At 34.1% G+C, this 22842-nt stretch overlaps 1 protein-coding gene across 1 annotated transcript; it reads left to right on the top strand.

The window, feature by feature from the left end:
* Positions 1-9061: 9061 nt before the first annotated feature.
* Positions 9062-20995, top strand: LOC147409563 (uncharacterized). The gene is given in 6 exon segments (XM_086430230.1): positions 9062-10817; positions 10820-11112; positions 11215-11377; positions 18551-18714; positions 19516-19774; positions 20508-20995. Coding segments are annotated over 6 exon segments (2250 nt in total). The 5' UTR covers positions 9062-9554; the 3' UTR covers positions 20616-20995.
* Positions 20996-22842: the final 1847 nt, after the last annotated feature.

Raw genomic sequence — 22842 nt, 5'->3', positions numbered from 1 at the left:
TGTGTTTGGTGCATTTTTAGATTTGGGTTGTTATTGTTAGCTTAGCGCCTTCCCTTACTGGGATCGATGGTATAATGAACATGATCAGGGGACGAGCTTGTTAATAAAAAAACCAAAAATTCTTTGACTCGTTACTGTCATGGCTTTAGATTTTTAACTAGAGTTCTATGATCTTTTAATTGTGCATTAATGGGAATACCTATTTATTGGTATCAAACCCATTATGAAAATCTCCCTGAATTCTAGATGGACTTCGAATTTTTCCATCCTGGGCTTTAAAACTAATGTTTTAGTTTGTAGAGTCAAATTTTCCACATTAAATATGGGCTGGCCTGATCCACTTTGCTAATTACATTGTATATATGCATGTTATATCCATAGTCACAAAGTCGGAGTTCAGGTTTAAAACAGCAAGGCAATATTTTCGAAAAACTGTAGAAAACGGGAAAAAAACGATGAAAATAAAAGATAAAAAGATATATTAAAAGTTATGAAAAATGCATATATATCTAATAATATATAAGGGAATTATTTTAATTTATTCTATGTTAGACAATATAACATGTTCTTAAATATACATGTTATGATGCAAAAAAAAAAAAAATAGTTTACTCATCTACATATCATTTGTTCAAAATAACACCTTATTGGAAAAAAAATCATAAAATCAAAGATATTATCAAATCCCATATATTAACATTTATGAATCATCAAATTCTATTTATGCAATTTATCACCAAAAGTCATGCTTTTTATTGTTAGGGGTTCGAGATGCCTTTTTTTCTTTTAACAACAAAAAAACGCCGTTTTTTGTTACTATGGTTATATCTACATTTATGACTTAGTGAACAAAAAAAAAAAGATAGAAAATTGACAAATTTACTCATCTAAAAGGAGGTGATTGGATTCATATTTTGATTTAAAAATAACATCTTATGACTTCGAAAGATGCATGAAATTATATTTTTAAACAGTTTGAAAATCAAATTGAACCTATTAGGGCTGAACTTGGACTTAGCCGAGTTAGGGATGAGGGTAGGGCTCATCCAAACCCAGCCCGAACCCGCCCATGGACTAACCTAATTCTGCTATATAGATTGGATGATATGGTGAATCCACATGAGAAAAATGCCATGTAGGTGGTTTTTTTTTTTCTAATCCAATGACCGTAAAAGAAAAAAAAAATCAATCTGATCAGTGATTTTTAGCCATTGAATTAAACATTTCTTGTCGAAGATCGGCCCATAGACTAAAAAGCATTGGTTTGGATGCTCATAAAGAAAACAATGCTCAAAATCAGACCGTCGAATTCTGGAATATTTTCATCATAGCTTTGGAACCCAATGGATGATTAAAAAAAATTTAATCCGACGACCATAATTCATAGTTTGGGGATGTGGTGATGACAAAGAGGTGGGCCCAAAACTCATTGGTTCAGTTTGTCTGCATAGGGGTGTCAAGCTAGTCCTCCACAAAAAGATACTAGTGATGGAAAAAAATAATAGTTAGGGTTGTTATATTATCATTCAATATAGTTTCACCCCTCTATTTAAACAACAACAAAAGGAAAAAAAAAAAATTTCATTTTGTTTCAGAAGACTTAAGAGTACTTTTGAACACCCTCTCATGCTTTGTGTGTTTCAAACGGATAACAAAGACCTTTAAGAGCTGTTTGGACGTAATAAAAATTATTTTACATATCCTAAATTAGATCTCCTTTAATTTTATCGTGTAATCCTAAGCTAGATTAACTTCCATTTTGTTTGTCGGGCATTTATCCTAACATAGAGTAATATACATGTTTTTCAATATGTATTACAAAATGCAATTTTAATACAGAATCTTAGATAGTAATTAAAAATAATAAATATCTCATTTTGATAATTTTTCAATATCATAATTTGTTGTCATGATAAATATTTTTCATAATTTTAAAAATAATAAATTTTCTTAAGGGTCAAGAGCTCACATCGTGGCACCCAAAAACATGATTTGATGCCACTAGGATGTTGAGGTAGAAATTTTCAGAACTTTGAAAGAAAAAAAAATTAACAAAAAGTTTTCAAATTTTCAAGTTCGGTTGCCGTCCATTTTTCAACACCTTTGGTGATGCTCAAAACAAATTTTTTTTTTTTCCCTTTCTCTTTTAAATCTATGTTTTTCTATGAAATCTAGAAGTTATGGCACTAGATTTCCAATGTAGTAACCTGTGTGGGCCCAACAACCCGTAATAAGATTTGAAATCTTACTAACTTAGTAAGAATATTTTTTTTCTAGAGTTAGATGCGATAATAGAGGCGTGGGAAAGAGGAATCCCAACCTTTTGATGGAACTCTCGTTTCTAGGTTTGCTTGACTACGCTCTTCACGTGTGAGACCCGCTAAACTAGTTAAATAGTCATCATGTGTGGCACAAACTTTGAAAGCTTGGATAGACTATCTTACATGATGATTTGGATAGTATAAGTAGGGAAATTAACAGGGCCAAACTTTTAATTCGGTCTTGCTTGAGAGACTAACATAAAATGACCAAAACACCATCACCTTTAATTTCATAACAAAAAGTCTGTTTTAAAGAAACCCATGGTCTTTTCAACCTCTAAAATAAACTATTATTACTATTCTTAATGTATTGAACCTTTTCAATCTTGTCTTCTTGACCTCCCAAACAATCCCAACCTGTTTCTCGAGGTTTGATGGTTGAAGGTGATAGAAATGTTTTGTTAGGGAAAAATAGAATAAATAATGATTCTTAAGCTAACACATCTAATCATTCTTTTAACTCAATCTGTGAATATTAGATATAAAGCAGTAAAGAATTATGAATCCTTACTTTGTCTTGATCTTGATTCTTTAATCCAATTCAATTATGGTAGAAAACCAATGATCTCAATGTCCCATCTAGAACACAAGAACAGTTTCTATTGTGGTGTATAAATGTCTTGGTGATTGGAAAAAACTTAAAGGGAGATTATACGAATTGGAAATCCCAATTAAATTACAAATCAACTTTCAATTTTACCCTTATTTCACTTAAGCAACAATTCAACCCATTAAAGGAAACTAGTTTGAAATTCCAGCATGTTTAAGTTCGAGATGACTTGCCTTATAATATGAAAACGATGAGTTGTGTTTTTTTTTTTTTTTTTTTTTTTCGGGCAAAGGTTGAAGATGAGGGAATTTCAGTCATTTTACGTTAGTCTCCATGAAATACCATAGTCAAGGGATAATCATCAATTTGAAAACAAAGGAATATCTCTAATTTTCTAAACATGGAGGGGTTCCTCAAAATTACCCATCCTAAATATAAATATAAGGTGTGGTTATCTGAAAAAGTTAGGACATCAAAATGTTATTTTTTATATATAATAAAATAAATAAATAAATAAAAAATTGTGGGATTGTTTCACCCACCTGAGCAAAGATGTATTTCTCAAAAGGATATTTTAGAAATTAGAAACATCCTTGTGAATTAGATTTACCCTTGCAAAATACTTTTATATCTCTTGACCGTAAGTCAACGATCCATTTTCTTTATGGAAAGAGTAAACCTAATCTTGTATTTTTTACAAGGGGGTAAATCTAATATCACCAATATAAGAGGGGGGTGTTTCTAAAATACCCTTTTCAAGACCATTCCTCTACCCGTGGTTGGCGCTGCAGGTCTGCGGCACGTGTCCAGTGTCCACACCATACCACCTGCAAATTTCTAAAACAAGCCTTTGGTTCACATGTTGATGGAAACTACGCCCCCAAATTAGTAATGCATTCAAACTAAAACTTTTATTTCCCTTAAAAGTTATCTTCTCTTATAGACTTCTAATGGAAATTAAAGGGGAAAAAAATACAAATTATTATATTTTCATTATTGAAACGTTTTTTTTTTTTTCTCTCTAATCATTTATCGGGAATCAGATTGGAACCAAGATCGAAAACCACATTCCAATTCCTTTTTATTGGAACTAATTAGAGCGGGGTCTAATATGAAACCAAATCGATAAGAATTGGGACTATTAGGTTCTATCAATGGATACCTGTGAATACTCGAAATCGATTTATTTTGTCATTTATTTTTACATTGTACATTATTTAAAATTTTCAAATATTTTAAAATTAACATATATAAAGTTCTTCAATTTTTTTTTATATAAACTAAATATTGGGAGCTTAAAATGAGTCATCTCTTCTTAAAGTTTATTACTTGCAAAGAAGATGAATTTTAATTTTTGAAAAAAAATCATTAAAATCATATTTTTAGTTAAACAAATTATTATTAAGTTGATATTTTGTAAATAATATGTTATTTTTTAGAAGAATATTTTTTTTATAATGATTTTAAAATAAAATTCTCATTTGATTTTTGAGAATCAGAATTGATGGGTACCCATGATTCTTGGAGGTTTTAGCTCCACTTATTTTAGAATTGGAATAAAAAAAATATAGTGGTTATGATTTTAATTTTCATAGGAACTGACCCATTGACACCCCTATATCTAATGACATTATTGTAAGAATGCTTTTATTGCCATACCAACTTTTGCTTAGAGTATATGGGCTTACATAAATGGTGGGTCTATTTGCATATACTTAATGGTAATTTTGACCCATTTAAGTGACTTTTATGAAGAAAAAAAAATGTAAATTACTATTTTATCCATACACACCATCACTTAGAATGAAAAACCCAAAATTCACTTCTTCCGTCCTTCCTCCTCTTCCTCATCTTCTTACTCATCTACTATTGAGTTTTGTGAGAGATTGAAGCAATAGAGAATAAACTTTAAGGTTTTTTTCTTCAAGGTATCTTATTTCTTTGTAATTTCTTTTACTTTTTTGCATTTAATCATCAATGAAGATAGAAATCCCACTATTAAAATCTTAAAACGATGATTTTGAATCGAAAAACTTGTAGATTTTTTAAATAAATTTTGTTCGATAGGTTCAACTCAAATTTGTTTCAGCAAATTCAATAGGTACCTACCAAACATTACAAAATTAATTCGGTGAGTACTTACTAAATCTAACAAAATAGATTCGATAGGTACCTACCAAACATAACTTTCTCATGTAAACGGAAGATCATTTGTTTTTCGGATGTGAATTCTCATACAATCTATAGCAGAGGCCGTTAAAAAGATCCAACATCAACCATGCAAACATGGATTAGAACAGTGAAGTTGATTGGTTATGCACCAACACAAAGGGGAAGTCTCTGAGCTCCCTAGTGAAGAGGTTGACTTTCAATGCCGTTATCCACCACATTTGATTGGAAAAATACTGACGTGTGTTCAAAAGCAAGTTTTTCCCCTGGAGCTGCTAGAATGCATCATAGTGAGGGATGTCCAATTCAAAGTTAAAAGTTTGGAGGCCAACACTGAAGACAATGCTTCAACAAGAGCCTTCATGGCCTCTTGGAACTTGAACCCAAGGTTTAACCTTAGAACTCCGGTGAAATGTGTAAGAAAAAAAACCTCCTGAAGAATTACATGTTTTGAAAGTTAAGTACCTAACTCAAGTGACATGTAATGCGGGCTGTGAACGATACACGTGAGTTGAATGATTTGAATATCTTTCTTTGACGATCCCCTCAACATATTGATAATATTAAAGAAATCCCCTAACTTTTCAAATTGATAGCATAACTCTTTGGTCTTTTGTCTTTATTGACATATGAATAGGAAATGAACAAAAACTTTCATCTTCAATTTGGAAATAAAAAAAATCTGATTTTTTGTTTTCAAAATATATACCATTTTTTTTTTTTTAACCTTATTCATCATTTCAACCTTCAAATACCTCATCTATGGCTATCCCTACGAGCCAGGTTCATTCTTGATTGGCGAATTATGAATTACGAATCCAAATTTGAACTAAACGAACTCAGGAATCAGGTAACATAGCATTAAACTTATAAATAACAGATGTTCTTTGATCAAAATGAAGAATACACGTTACCTAGGCCTCTTTAATTTTCTAATCAATCTGATTTTCTAAGTAACCTTATTCCTTGCCCACATGGCAGCATATTATTGAATCATTGGACGCCATGTGTCCAATGAAATTGGACTTAGGAAAGTCTTCTTGGAATTCCTACACTTTTACTAGAATTCAATATCTCACGAGATACGTTCAGAATCCATACACTTCAGAACCGATATATTAAATGTCACGCGTCCCGCTTTGAATAAGAGTAGAAATAAAAATACAAATTTGGTACACGATTGGATACGCGGCTGACGTGGCAAGGTCAAAGAACCATAAATCGTTTCATAGGGAAACACAGAAAAAAGATGTGCGGTTCTGTACTCTTGCCACTCATCCGTGTACCCAATCGCGTACCAAGATGGCGTGCAATCATCACTATTCATTAGTCAATGCTGGCGGAAATGAAAGGTCGGACATCAAGTTGCTTTTTGGCCAAGCAGAGTATGAGATATTTATGTAATTTTATCTAATAAAAATGAAAGTATCTCTATTTGTTATAAATCATTTCTCCCTTTCCGTTTCTTGTGTAACAAGTAGGACCTCTAAAGCCTATTATATTAAAATAAAAAGTAAATTTATTTAACCAAATAAATAAAATCACACTGAATGGTAGTAATTTGGGGCCAAGGAATCTGCTCTTTCAATGGTCTCAAGTTCAAATCCCACTACTCATAAAAAATCTTGGTGGCCATGCACCGCTCCACGTAGTGGGGTATAGCCTGAGTGCACGGCGTATGGACTAGTCTGGTGCGCACAAGCTGGCACAAATACCCTTTGTTATCAAAAAAAAAAAAAAAAATCACATTTTTTACATGGTGAACAAGAAAAGAGAGTATTTGAGGGATTTGTTTTAAAAAAAAATCGTCTAGTAAAAAAACTTTTGAAAATTACATTATTAAAAAGAAAAAAAATAAGGTTTTTATTTGTATTTATATAGAAGCACCTTGAACAAAGTCTAAACATGATTTCATGGAGTTTTGCAAATTATACCTCATATCCCACTTTCCTGATGTGGAAGTGTGTAGGAATCATAGATGCTTTTTCACTTGTATTCGATGAAAATCATCTATGATTCCTACACAAAACCAGGAAAGTACGATATGAGGAAAATCTTGGGGTTACTTCAACATTATTCTTTATTTAATCAACTTGTCCATTCTTTAGGAGTTAGATTCAATGAAGAATAATTGATAACAAATTACATGTTGTTTGTCAATGGATGGGATTCGGATTCCATCAACCCCGTAGGGTGTATTTAAGATCAATCTAGATATGCCTCTTATTAGGAGGTGGCAAATTTTTTTACAGCATCCGACAACGATAGCACTATTTTTATCCTAGTTTAGAGTATGGTTGGTACTGTATAATATATATAATACATGTTTATTGAAGTATATCCGTTAGAGGTTTAGGAGCATATTTGTTATGTGCGATGGAGATCCAACCTTGAATCGTGTCACAAGATCGAAGAGTCCAAATACTCGTTGACATTAACATTACTAGATAAATCAAGAATTTTCACTCTTTAAACCTACAGTACTTTGGATAGAAACCCAAAAAACCTTGTATACTTAAAGAGGAGATTTGATTGAGGAAGAATCTAAGAGATTTTGATAATTCTCATGTTCAAGTCTCTTACCCCTTTTATAGGAATATGAGATTCAATTGTAGAAGTCTTCTAATCAAATAGATTTTCAATTTGATTAGGACTCTAATTCTCAGATAGAGGAGTCCTAATATGTGTCAGTTTGAGTGTGTTAAGGGAATGGACTCACATGGGCATCCAATCAACCAACAATATCGAATTAGGGCAATTCACCAATAAGACCTTAGTAATTGAGTCCTTCTATTAAGAGTGTCACTTTCACTTCCAAATTTTGTTCCAGTAAATTGGGAGTTAATCCATCGCCAATCATTGTTTGCAATACTAGAACCTTACCCCCTAAATGTTCAAAAACTCACTTTTCCATTCCCTTGTTGCATTCACTTCGATAATTGTAAGACGTCGAACCCTAAGATCCTTTTAAATCTCTTACTAAATTCAAAAGTAAATGTTGTCATATTGGATCATCAAAAAATATGAAAGAAGAAATGCTATATTTGAATCATTAGATTAAAGCCCTTTCAAAGTGACCAAAATATATTTATAGGGAAAATAAGTTGAAGGACTTTGACAGAGAGATTTTTTTTCTAAATAATCCCTAAGTTTTGGGCGATTTTTGAATAGTCCATTTAGTAAAAAAAAAAGTTTCTTAATGGTTCCTCATTATTGGCGAGCTCACCATTTTTTATTTATTGTCAAACTCACAAATTTTATTTATTGTCAATGTCACAAATTTTTATGTTAAATTTGAGAATTTTTAAAACAATGCCGAACTCAACAATAAAAAGTGGTGAATTCGATGCTAGTTAAATCCACTCATCTTCGTTTTTTGAGTTTTTTTTTTTTTACTAAAATACATGAAAAAGTCGACTAAAAATTTGAGATAACAACTTATATAGATGATTTCAAACAAAAGAATCATCCTTGATTGATTTTCATCCAAAAGTGAAGATTTTTTTTGAAAAAATCCCTTTTTTTAACATTCATCTTCAAAAAACTTGAAAAAACTCTTGAAAATAGTTTCTTCTTCCTTCTTAAATCCTTTCAAATGGAATGGAGTCTCAAAAACTTAATTGAGATGTTGAAAATCCAATTTTTTTTCACGAAAATAATGAGATCAATCGGTTAAGGCATTCAATATTGAGAAATGTGGTGAATGAATTCAATGATTAATTATAAAGAAATCCCTCTGCCAAGGTCCTTTACGTAATTTTTTAATATTTATATTATAAAATAATAGAATGTTTTACAAGATATAATATAGCTGTTGGTGTGGAGAAAATCAATTTAACTTTTGTTTTTTTAAGGAAAATCAAGTTAGCTTGTTAAGGAAGGACACACACACAATTTGTTTATTGGAGATATAAAATAAAATAAAAAACTGAAAAAATAAAAATTGGGTTGATAATATTAAAAATTAAAAGTGATCCTTATTGTAATAAAAATATATATATAATAAGTAGACCTTGGTATACTCTCTCGTCTCTTGAGTTACAGTAGTGTGGCTTTCTCTCTCTTTTCTTCTTTGTCTTCTTCTCTCTCGTTTTAATGGCGTGAGCGTATACAGAACCCTCAACCGTATATCTACGCTCAGATAACAACATAATGGAAACCCGTCTCTACTCCTTCTTCATCTTTGCTTGCCTCACCAACTTTTCTCAAAACCCAAACTCAAATGAGATTGAGATTAAATGAAATGCGATTGAATTTCCATTACCACCACCATAACCTCATCAACCATCATCACAAAAAAACCCAGAAAACTTGGTAATCTCTTATGGGTATTCGGTTTTTAGTCTTTCTCAATCGTTATTTGATGAGGGTTCTTGGATTCTGAGATTGGGTTTTGTTTTGTTTTTGTTTTTGTTTTTTTTGGTTTTTCTGTGTCTGTCTGTCTCTCTCTCTTTCTTATCTTTGTTTGTTTCACAAGTTGAGAAAAAAAAATATCAAAAAGGGAAGAAGAAACCATGAAGGAAGATGAAGAGTTTGAAATGTTGTTAAATGAGATCCCTCATGCAACATCTTTCAATCTTCATAATCATCTCCTTCAACAACAACATGATAACAATGATGTTCATGGTCATGGTCATGGTTCTAGTCCAACACAGAGAACAATTCATGGTGTATTTGATGATGATAGATCTTACCATCATAAGTATACGTGTGTTTCCCCTGTTAGTGGGTTGAATCTACAATCTGAAGGCTCTTCATCGAGCTTGTTTTCATACGGGATTTCGTCTTCGGACGATGGATCGCCGACTCCACCCTCCTTTGAGGAGGTTAAATTCCAGAACCCATTTGGAAATACCCATCGCTCAAATGGTCAAAGATTGGATTCAAAATCATCTGGTTCTCATCTGGGGAAGAATTCAATCGATGAATTGGGTTTGTCAGAGAATCTAGGTAGAATGTGTATTAGAAATGAACAAGAGGATTTGTCGATGATTGGAAGATTTCCAATCAATCCCTATGGGTTTCAATTTAGCGATCGATCATTGGTTGGTACTAACTATCGTAATGTTGCAAAGAATGGTCTGTTTGAAGGGTACGGGAAATGTTTTTCGGATTACAGAGGGATCCAATGTTCCTTTCCTTTGAGTCCTATTGGTTTGGATGAGGAAAGAAGATCAGCATTGTTGGGAATTCAGCATGAAAATCAAATGGGTAATTTATCAGAGTCAAGTATCTCCCCTCCTCGATCTAATTCTTTGTTTTCTCGCCCGGGATACTTCACAACCCCAACAAATTATCTGCCACAGCAAACGATGGAGCATTCAAATAATGTGATATTAAGTAATTTGCAGCTCCAAAATGCTGCTTTTGGTATAGTTCATTCCCCCGATACTGTCTCTTCTATTGCTAGGCCTTCCATTGGTGATGCATTCTTGTATTCCCAACGAAATTGGATGGATTTTAGTGGAGATAGAGGTGTATCAAATTCACTAGGTTCTCCTCATTTGATAGGTGTGGAGCCTTTACTACATCATGACCTTCCAATAATTAACACAAGGGAAAGATCAACCACAAATGGTTTGAACTTTCATTCTCTTCCCTCGTCGAGAGGTGTACGTGATCTCGAAGCTTTTACTTTCGAGGATAGCTTAATCTTTCAGGAAAAAGGTTTGAATTATGTGATCAACAAAAGATGCGAGCATTCAAAGGAAGACAAAAAAGGGTCTTCTGTGGAATTTGAAAATAGTAGTAGTCCGAATAGATATTGCCCATACTTCCGCCATTGAAATATAATTCCTTGTTGGAAGTCCAAGGTTATGTTTACATCTTAGCCAAAGATCAACATGGTTGTCGGTTTTTACAACGGAAATTCGACGAGGGGACACCACAAGACGTGCAAATGATATTTAGTGAGATTATTGGTCATGTTGTTGAACTCATGATGAACCCATTTGGGAATTATCTTGTACAGAAGTTGTTGGATGTGTGCACCGAAGAACAAAGAATGCAGATTCTGCTCATGGTGACAAGTGAACCTGGCAAGCTTGTCAAAATCTCTTTAAACATGCACGGGTATACATCTGTCATATGTTGTTTGTTCTTTTCCTTATCGTATATTATTTCTTGTACTTTACATTGCTTCTGAGGGGCTTTAACAAGTTGTTATTCTACCAGCACTCGTGCAGTACAAAAGTTAATTGAGACTCTCAAAACCCAGCGACAGATATTACATGTTACGTCTGCCCTTGAACCTGGGTTTCTTCATCTCATCAAGGACTTGAACGGAAACCATGTAATTCAGCGCTGCTTGCAATGTCTCAGCAATGAAGAGAACAAGGTATCAATTCTTCTCCTCTTAAGTTTGATGGAGCTTTGTTAATTCGTACCAAGTGTTAGATGTTGTCCATTTTGATATATTGAATGTTTGATTGTTCCTTGAGGATGCTTCATTTATAATCATTTCTATATTGTCCGTAAGGATTTATTTAATATGTTTACTACTCTTCTGCTCTAGTTCCTCGTGTTTTAATTATTTTCATTCCCTAAACACTTTTTTCTTTAAAATTTATGTCCTTGTTTCTATACGATGAAACTAGCATCCCATGAGATTGTCACATACATTGTTGTCGTCAAAATGTCCAAAAACAGAAAAGATTAAACCTCTTTGATTAGTTTTCTTTACTTTGTTTTGATTTTTGATTTAAATAATTACTGAAAAAACGGTTAATTATTTACTCAATTGTTTGAAGCCATCGTGATTCACTTGATTTTGTACTCCATATCTCACATATCCATTCTTTGTATTTTTTGCAATATAATATTCCATTTAGTAGAGCATCAGCAATGTATTTTTATCATGTCATTCTTTTGCTGGGCTCTGTTTATCCAATCGATGATTTAGATGGAGAATATATAGTGATATGCAGTTAAATATTTCAATGATTATATGTAAAATGGGGTTTCTTTCCATTCTAAAAGTGATTATACTTTTTCGTGGTTGAGGTAGAAATATGGCAGAATTAGGGCTTGGAAAGGTGATCAGAAATGAAATCATTTGTTGGAACATTCATGGAAACTACCATAATTGATAAATAAGTTGAGTTGATTGAGAGTAGCAATGTTCCATGAAAGCCATTGATGGATTTGACAAGGAGTGGTTGTTGAAGCATTTGCACTAGCGAAGTAACTTGAAGCGTTGTGTCGACAGAACATGACAGTTCGACATTTCATGGCACAATACAACACTTTTAGGTTCTTTCCATATATATGGTAGAACTAATTTTCCTTATTTTTCCCCTCAATTTAATTAACATTAAGAATGTGGATCATGTACTATAGTAACTTGGGTATTTGCCTCTTCATGTGACTCAAATTACTCGATTACCACCTAGAAGATTTTTTGTGCCACAAGTTAATATTTGTATAGTTGTGCCACCATAATTGAATTTTTGAAGATTGTTGTGGCTGACAATCTTTGGGTGATGATACCAGAGACATGGGTTCTAATCCTGCCCCCGAGTTTCTGAATTCATTAAAAACAGGTTTACCGATAAAAAAAGATGATTGTCGTGCCTGACATCTGGACACCATGCCACTTGTCAAGGTAGCACTGGATATGACCCTATAATCGAATGCATGATAAGATGATACCATGTAGCTGACTTCAAATAATTATGACCAGGATCAGAAGTTGATGTATCGTTGTTTTTTTTTATGCCAACCAGCTAAGCCTTGTTCCTCATGATTGAGCAATCAAGATTTAGCTTAACCTGTTACTTCATGTTCATCCAATTACTTTTATTCCCTGAATCATACTAAATCCTTATTGCAAGTTTTACGCAAATGTTCACTTTATCTTTTTTCTGCTTTCTCACAAAATTTAAAGCCTTGGGAATGGATTTGTGTTAACGTATAGGATACAAAATGGCAATCATAATACTTGTTGAAACAATATTTTATTTTGTTGAATTTAACATTAGCTATTTGGTAGCATTGATCCTGTTATTTTTATCAGGCATGGCAAAAAAAATCAAGAAAAAAGTTGGAGTTGTAACTTGGGCATGTTGGATTGGATTAGTACCAACCTGAGCACAACCCAAACTTCATGGAATTAAACCAAAGTCCTAACCGAACCTGCAATTCTGAGCATAAGCCCAACTCGAACCCACCCATTTAGTCTAAACTTGTTGGGTTGATCATGTCAAATGCCAGAATTCCCTAAACATTACAAGGTAAAACAATGAGGAAATGGAAGAGGGTAGAAGAAGCAAATAATAGATGAGAGAAAATAGAAGGAAGAAATAGGGGGAGAGAAAAATGAGAGGGGGGGGGGGGGGGGGCTGTCCCAGGTTCTTCCATACATTGCTCAGAAATTGCATCCTAGTTGGCCTTCTTTATGTGATTTGCTACTCTACTGATGCAGTGGAGTGCAACAAGCACGACAATATGACAACAAAAGGTTCTTGAGGAGTCCACGATTTGTACATGTTTCTGGCTCAAGCCCATAATTGTTTGGCTCATAAAATAATTGATTGGAATAAATCCAACCCATGGTATACCTAACCATGTGGAGATTGTGTGGGATCACAAGGAAAACTTACTTTTTTTATTTATTATCCAAGCTTAAGAATTAGAAAGATGAGGTCAACCAGACATAGATGTGGGCAAGCTACTAAATTCATTTTGATTCACTTTTTTTTTTAAAATTTTAAATGTTTCTTTAGATTAATGTTTCATTATTAGGAAAATAGTTACTTTAGTAAATATAATTATTAAGTAGTTTCTAATATGTTCTAGTGTGTAGATTATAATTAATGAAGAAACATCCACATTGAGGGGGTTGATTATCGAAAAACTTTTAAAGAAATATTTTATTTTATCTTTGTTTTCCCATTGCCTGGTATTCTGTATAATCAACAGGCTTTTGATACCCAATTATTCGGTATTCTTTTAAGAATCAACGAACCAATTGGAAGGTTCTGGCATCATCTACTCCAGACAAAATATTAATAGTTGATTACCTAATTTCTCGTAGATAAATCATTGTGGACTTTTATGTTATGTGCAAAAGTAGTGACGAGATGGCTCATAACCTTCTCGTTCATTGTAATACGTCGAATAATATTTGGTTGTATTTTCTCTCTTTTCTATTTATTGAGTCCTTCCCCAATCATTGTCGTCTTTGGTGTAATCTTGGTACAACAGTGCATTTAATGATAGAGGCAGGATTCTTTGAAGAAAGCTCTCCTTTGCTGTATGTTGGAGTATTTGGAAATAAAGAAACAAAGGGTTTTTTATGTTATCAAGGATAGCTTGCAAAACATAATTCTGCCCACGAAAGCTAATATTTTCTAGTCGTCTAAGACCCACCCAGAGTTTAGGGGTATATTATGAGGACTTTGTTTCATGGCAAATGTGATTGCTATGATATTCTGGCTTTCATGGATGGAAGAGAGATTGAATGTGAGGGAACAAGAAAAAGAGGAATCTATCCCTGCTGCAATTTTTATTTTTATTTTTTCAATACTAAATATATTACTGTACAAATTTATTATAAATAGAGGTTGTTTAGGTAATTCAAAGCTTCAACCCGAGCCTGACCTGATTTTGGTGATGTTCAAATATTCAATTCTGAGCCAACCCTTGCTTGAAAGTTTTCTAACCCAAGTCAGGTTGGATGTTGGGTTGGGCCCAACCTAGCTGCACCCTTAGAGATAGTACCTTTCCTATTCCTTGTGTAAAGTATCAGATTGTCTATTTAGATTGAGACTATCCAAAGGTAATATGGTGATGATTACAAGTCCAAAACTGTGTACAGGGTGATGAGTATGAAATTTTAGTTCTTACTCCAAAAGGTTTGAATAATTTGATCAACAATATGGTTAAGTTATGAACTAGGATCATGATGCATGAAATCCGTTCTTTTTGCTCATTCTATGTGTAGAAATACTTAATTTATTGAGATTTCTTGGATGAATCTTACAAAAGCCCCAGTAGGGTATTTATAGACATTACATCAACCAAGACATATGAAAACTACCTAATATAAATATTCTAAAATATTCCAATTGATATATTCTAAATATCAATATATATTCTAGAATATCCTTCATCACAACCTTCCATTTGTGATGAGATACACTAACAATGATACAGTGTATCTCATGCATCTTAATACAGTGCATCTTATTATCTAACACTATGCAAGCAGTGAAATTGTGGGAAGATGGATGCACCACTCCTAAAATAAGCAACTTTGTCTCAACTTTCCAATAAAAAGACCATGGTGTCCAAGACCTGCCAAGGAAAACACCTAATGGAAGATGGTGTGTCATAGGAAGTTTTCCATAAATATCATCAAAGTTGAAAATCTGTGGGTGCATGATTATCTTGTGGAGATATAGGAAAGAGAAGTTGCCCTTCATGTAGGGGTGGCAGCTAAATTCATAGACAGAGAAAGTCGAACACTTGAACATGCTAATAGTAGGCAGATTAGTGAGAGCGGTCTCCTTTAATTTTATTTGGAGTGCCTTCTCAATTTCTAAAGCTCCAGGTGTTGATATCTGGTACCTTTCATTTTTGGGAAACCATGTTTTGGAAAGATAAATCAATAGAGAATTGAGGCAATATTCAGTTGGATATAACCAAGGTATTAAATTTTGGAATTGGTCTGCATATAAAGGAAAACATTTCGAAGAAATATTCTGATTAGTGTGGAAATTGATCTAATTTTCACGGTAACAATGGAAATGTTGTTTAACTGATGAAAATATTGAAGGTGCCAAAATTGGTAAATTCTGTGAATTGTTATACCACGGGCTTGGGATCAAAATCCCACCTTCACCCTTATACGTATAAAAATAATATTGAGAGAATTTCCATTGAAACCGTAGGAAATGACAAAACAATCAATAGAGAATTGAGGCAATACAGTTGAATATAACTAAGGTATTAAATCTTGGAATTGGTCAGATTATAAATGAAAACATTCGTAGAAATATTTTGATAAGTGGGAAATATTTTGATAAGTGGGGAAATTGATATAATTTTCACGAAAACAATGGAATTGTTATGGAACTGATGAAAATATTGAAGGTGCCAAAATTGGTAAAATCTGTGAATTGTTATACCACGGGCTTGGGATCAAAATCCCACCTTCACCCTCATACCTATAAAAATAATATTGAGAAAATTTCCATTGAAACTGTAAGAAATGACAAAATAATCATGAAAACATCCTCATAAGTCCTCCAATGTGGCCGTATGGTCATCGTTGGGTTGACAAAGAGACGGTAGTTAGGGCTGATGGGACTTGAACCAAAGTGAGGAGTGGGAGACCAGGTGGTGGAGTGTGTGTGTGTGTGTGTGAGCTGCAAAGAGAGAGTTGTGCGAGTAAAGAGAATGCTCTTGTGAGTCTAATGATGGCTGTTTCATCTAAGGGACCACTTGAGTTTATATAGAGGGTCTTTTCTCTCTTTGTCTAAGGCAAAGAGTGCCATCCGAGGTGACAGTAGGTAGGTAGGACAAGTCATCGTCCTAGTCTGACTCCCCTTCTGTTTACCTCCTACAGTCCTACGTATCTTGTGTCAGCAAGGGGAGTCAACCTAGAACAACTAAGTCAATTTGGGAGTCTACTAAAAGAGTCTATCAACAATGTTGACATCCCTGCTGCGGTCAGTGCTAGGCACAGGTCTTATGGGACTTTGTCCACTTGTCGTCCTCAAATATTTCACTTGGGAACCACCAAACCGTGGTCTCATAGTACTCTCCCCCTGGTTTTAGTCTAAGTCCGAAGCACATTGCACTTGTTTCCACAAACACCTTTTTCAGACTAAATGGGGTTGTTGGCGTAGGGCCTAGTTATCATGTCAATGCGGCTAAGGCGTGAACCTGCTGTAACAGTTAGTTGGATGTTGACAGAGCGGTTTTCTGGGGCCATTGGACTCATAGGCAAGGGGCTCCAGTCCCCCCTAAAGGCTCTCTGTGGCATCATTGGAGTTAGTGCTGGGCAAGATGCTTCAAGCAACCATGTCCTGTTGGTGTTGATGTGTATGCCTCAGTGGCATCTGTAGGTCCTGGCTGGTGTCCTCAAGATTTGTGTCAGTCCAACTGCAAAAATGCCTATGAACATTATCAAACTAATTAGATTGTATGTGCAGCTTATAAGAATATTCAACATGATTAGGATACATCAAAATTAGATGATATATAAATACCTAATTAATAATAATCCATTTCTACTAATGATTGAATATAATAGGTAATTTACAAGTCCCACTAGCAATTTATACATTTTGTTGTTTTGTAAATTCTATCAACATTTTTAGTATAGCATATTCAAAAAGTACTTTGATCGAGCTTTACTGTTTATTGAAAAACATTCACCAATTCTTGCATTTTATATCTGAAATTCAATTACTCCACTCAAAATTTACTGTTTCCAAAATATTTTGGGGAATGGATGGCAAATCCACTAACATTATACAAAAAAGATATTGTTGGATAAATTGTGTCAAGCCTTGTGGAGATTTTTATTTTATTTTACTTTAAACTATGGATATAACCAGCCGGATAAAAACTAATAAATTCTGTGTCATTAACTGTGACTTGAGAAAGGAGGGCGAACTCAAACTGACTTGCCTGTACAAAGCTTAGCTTTTACACAAGTCATTTTAACTTGGCCAGTTCTTTGGCCTTGATCTGTTCAATCTCTTTAAAACAGTAGAAAAAGTGCATTATGGTTTGCCTTTGTCTAATCTGTGAATAATTGAGCTCAGACAATAGAATAGCATATGCCATTGTAGTCCGGCAGTTTAAATCTTCAAATGGAGACCACAGTACAGAAGATATGAAAAATAGGGTAATATGAAACTTATTTTTCGTAGCATAAATTCATGCAAGATGAAGCCTAGTCCGCAAAGGAAACAGAATAAGTACCAAGATGTCAATATGTGGTTGTTTTTGGACTTAACCTGCACCAACAATGTTACATGTACCATTTGCCATATTGGTTCCTTTAATTTTGAGTCCGTTTTTACGTTGACTTATGTCCTGTACATCAGATTGAGGATGTGGGTAATTGGATCTGAACAATTTTTGACTTGAGTTATATTTGCTCATCTAATAATTATTTCAAGCACATTTTTTTAAATATATATATATATATATATATCTTTAACTGTATATGGTAACTCGTATGACAAATGCACATTGTAAAGTAACCTTCTAGATTACCCTTTTCTTAAGAAATAGAGTTTTGAGCATACTCTTTAGTCTTACCTTGACAATCATTTTTAAGGAAAGTTCCTGGATGCCTAAATCATTAAAACAAAGGTGCAACAACCGGACATGTTTGATTTTGGATTGCAAGCATGACATGGCTTCTTATCTGTATTCGGAAAATCTGATCTTATTTTTCTCTCATGGATTCCCTTTTTGAGTCTGCTTTAATTTGTTGAGATAGATATCTGATATCATTTACATTTTTTCTTCCTTGAATTATTTTTGGCAGTTCATTTTTAGTGCTGCCGCAAAGTTTTGTGTTGATATTGCAACTCATCAACATGGGTGTTGTGTTTTGCAACGATGCATCACTCATTCAACCGGACAATATCGAGAAAAAATGGTTGCTGAAATTTCCGCAAATGGACTTCTCCTTGCTCAAGATGCATTTGGGTAAATATTCTAAAGAAATTAGTTCGGTCCACCATACTTGGTTGTCTACTGAAACATAAATTTGAGAAATCATCTGATAATCTCTGCTCAGAATTTCTTTTGGTAAAAGTTTGTTGTAAATCAAAATCATCTTATCTGGGTTTTTTTATTTTTTTGATAAGCGGAAATATTATTGCGAAGAAGACAAGGAATCCTCTAGAAAAGATACAGACAAACGAGAAAAGAAAATGAAAAACCAAGAGGCAAAAAAACACAAAGCCAACCACATGGATCGCACTTTACAAAACAAGATCCCACCCAAACAAAAAGTCTTCAAAGAAAAACCCCCTAAACTCTTTGAACTGTTTACTCCACTAAAAAATGAGGCCCACAATACATACTCCCTACAAAGAATGTTTCTTTCCTTGGAAGATTCACTTGTTCCTCGCCTTCCATAATCCCCAATAAACGGACGGGGGAATCAAGTTCCGAAGAATCCTCTCCCTTCCCAGGAAAGCTGTGGAGTTCCAACTTTGAAGCACCACCCTAACCGAGCGAGGGGCGCACCGAGACAGACATTGAAAAAGGATAGAAAATGAGACCACACCAGAAGGGCCACCTCACAATCAATAAGGAGATGATCAACTGATTCCCCACTAGATTTGCGAAGGAAACAAAAGCCCACTAACACCACACCCCTCACCCCTAAAGTCCACTAATGATCTTTCGTTCATTCAGTTTTTCATCTCTCTGATTCCCAACGATATCGTAAACTTTGATGTTGTATTGCTGATTTTGATGCTGTTTCTTGTCTTGTTCCAGGAATTATGTGGTTCAGTATATCTTAGAGCTTGAGATCCCATTTGCCACTGCAAACTTGATTTCTCAATTTGAAGGGAACTATGTACACCTCTCAATGCAGAAATTCAGTAGCAACGTGGTTCAAAAATGTCTCAAAATATTTGGAGAAGAGAGTCGATCAAGGATTATCCATGAATTACTCGCGTCCTCTCCGTTTGAACAGTTACTGCAAGACCCATTTGCAAACTACGTCATTCAAACTGCTCTAGCAGTTTCCAAGGTTTGATCACTGACCCTCTTCAATTATATAAACTAGGAAGGTGGCATGTGCAAACGCACATATATCACAAAATGGCTCATCTGTAATTTAAATTATTAATTAGAAGTGTTGTTGAAGATGAAATAGTAAAAAAGGGTATTTGTGTAATATTGAAAACTTACCAACGATAGGGTTGTGGGTTGCAATTGTCATGGATTTTTTATCACAATGACCCTGATTATATTAAATTTAAATATAAAAGTGGGGCCATTTATGGCCACTCATATTTTGGTGTCGAACCACTTCTACTCCGCCTTCTCTCATAATAATAGTATATATATAAATAGGGGTGCAACTTGGTCCAGTTCAAACTGAGAACTGAACCAGACCGATATCTTGGGGCTGGTTTGGTTCAGTTTAGAGCAAGTTTTGGTTCGGTTCTGGGTTAATAAAATTGAGAACTGATAAATTCGGTTCGATTCTCGGTTCAAGGCTTGTGTAGAACTGAACCCTCACGTAATAAACAAATATATTTTAATTTATTATGAATTATTTTTGGAATTAGGACATAGATTAATTACTCTTTTTATGGATAGTTTAATGATTTACTATATGAATTATATGTTACTTCCAAGCATGTTTATAGAGTATTGGTGACTCAGAGAACTGAAACTGGTTCTATTGGCATCCCTATATATTTATATATCAATCAGTTCTCTAATTCTTAACTTATAATTGTTCATTTTAAAACCAGGGTCATCTGCATGCTTCATTAGTTGAAGCTATCCGTCCCTATGGGCCAGTCTTACGAACTAGCCCATATTGCAAGAGGATTTACTCGCGGAACTTTTCAAAGAAGTGATGTACATTCCTTCAGTGGTAAGGGGTGATGCTATTTTCCATGATTACTACCATATTCTATACTTCTATCTATATTGTCGGATTTAGAACTTTCAACTGTACGAGTCTGTCGCTGATATATTGAAGAACTTCCTACTAAACCACTCTGGTTGTGTTGATATGGCATCCAAGAGTTTTGTAGAGTGTAAAAAATTAAAGAAATGATGCTCCCGTTGTTTAAATGCGGATACGGGACTGTATTATTTTGTTGTCTTGGTGATCTAGATGTTGGAAACTATCATCTCATATATGTAACAGCCACTGTATGAGATTGTATAGTATAGAACAAAGTTTTTTTTTTGCTTCCAAAGCTAAATAGAATATGTGAATGTCTTTTAACTATTTTTGCTTCCATTATACCTGCATTTAAGATACACAGAACTTCATTGGTAGGAATATTGAAAGATAGAACAGCTAAGTAGTATTGAGAATTATCAGTTTGACCAAGACTAAGTACAAAATATTCTCTGTGCGACAATTCTCTTTTGCCTCCTTTTGACTAGTATTTCTCGGCTACTGCTTTTTAGTCTCTTATCATCCCTTCTAAAGTTTCTTTTTTGTGTGGTTAGCCTCTTGGGGGAGGATTTTAACTCTCAATAACCTGATTGAGCACGGTTTCTCAACTCCAAATTTTTGTTTTCTTTGTAAGAAGAATGGTGAAATCAGAAATTGTATTTTGTTGCATTGTCCTTTCTCTTCATTGGTTTGGTCTCACCTCTTTCTCTCTTCTAGTTGGATTGGGTCTTTCCTTTGGGTACTTTTGATCTCTTTTGTGTTTGGGTTAGTAATGTGTTTTCCAACATAAAAATGCATCTTTGGGCTATCCTTCTTTATGCCATATGGTGGGGACTTTGGAAAGAGAGGAATAGAAAGGTTTTCCAGCATGAAGAAAAGGTGATTCATGCAGTTATCTTTGGAGATTAAGGGGTTTCTTTCTTTCGGTGTGAGTTTTGTAAAGATTTTCAATGGATGTTCTTTGAAAACTGTCTTCAAGTGGGAGATGCTTTGTAATGACTAGGTTGTTTGGCGGGGGTGTTGCTTTTGTTTAGCTTAGCTTCTTTTCCTTCTTGTAGTAGGTCATCTCAGCCGCTCTTTCGCTTTTTAATAAAAAAAATTTATACTTCTCACCAAAAAAAAAAAAGTAGTATTGAGAACATGAAGAGAAATGGATTATATAATCCACTAGTTTGAGCATAAATTTGTCCGAGATTTGTTATTTAGAGTTGGTGCGGTTTGAGAGTGAAAATTTTCAGCTAACACCTTTGGCCATGGCATAGGTTCTTGGGAACGAGTGATTGAAAAGGTTGATAGCCATTTTTCTTGTTGAGATGTCGTTACTTGTCAAAAGGAGGCAAATTGGTGTTGATTAGATTTCAAGAGTATTATTGAGGATCTTTACGCATTTCTTATTTTTATTCTTAATTCTAATTTTTGTGGCAAAATAATTAGAGAAATGTATTAGGGATTCCTTCTAGAATGATAAAGCCAGCAAGCGTAAGTTTCATTTGGTGAATTGGAAGATGTTATGTTCTTCAAAAAGCAAGGATTGTTAGGGGATTTGGAGAATAAGGTTGGTGAATTAAGTTTTATTGAATAAATTATTGTGGGGATTTGGATGAAGAAATCTCAATAAATTACGGGTTTAAAATTTTTGGATGGGATTTTCGAGAGATTAAATCCTCCTATGGTTGTAGTGTTTCGATAGATGTCTAGACGCCAAAATGCTTACCCCCAAATTTGTTAAAAGAATTAAGATTCAAGGTGGGAATGTGTCATAAAATTCATTTTTGAGAGGATTGATGAGGGCAGACTTATTAAGTTGGGATCAAGAATGTCTTCCTCATAAGGTCTCGGCTTCAGTAGAAACCTCTGATTTGGAGGTTTAGCAAGGAGCAACTATCAAATATTAGTGAAACTCTCGATTCCAATGTGAAGATGAATATGGTCGGTTAGGTTGTCATGATTAGAGCTGACTTATGCACGTGGCATAATCAATTGACACACCTGATGTGATAGGTTCGGGAAGTGTAGATCTGCACTCCTCGGGATACAGAATTTCACTTCCCCATAAAAAGATGCAGTTTTGTTTTCCAAGGAGTGCAGATCTACAGTTCCTGAACCTATCACATCAAGGGTGTCAATTGAGTATGTCACATGAGTAAGGCAGATTTTCATGACTCATCTTTTAT

The sequence above is a fragment of the Akebia trifoliata genome, chromosome 2 (genome assembly GCF_017979445.1).
Source record: "Akebia trifoliata isolate Shusen 1 chromosome 2, ASM1797944v1, whole genome shotgun sequence".
Taxonomy (NCBI): domain Eukaryota; kingdom Viridiplantae; phylum Streptophyta; class Magnoliopsida; order Ranunculales; family Lardizabalaceae; genus Akebia; species Akebia trifoliata.
Note: the sequence above shows the minus strand (reverse complement) of the source record. Positions and strands in the feature narration are given on the sequence as shown.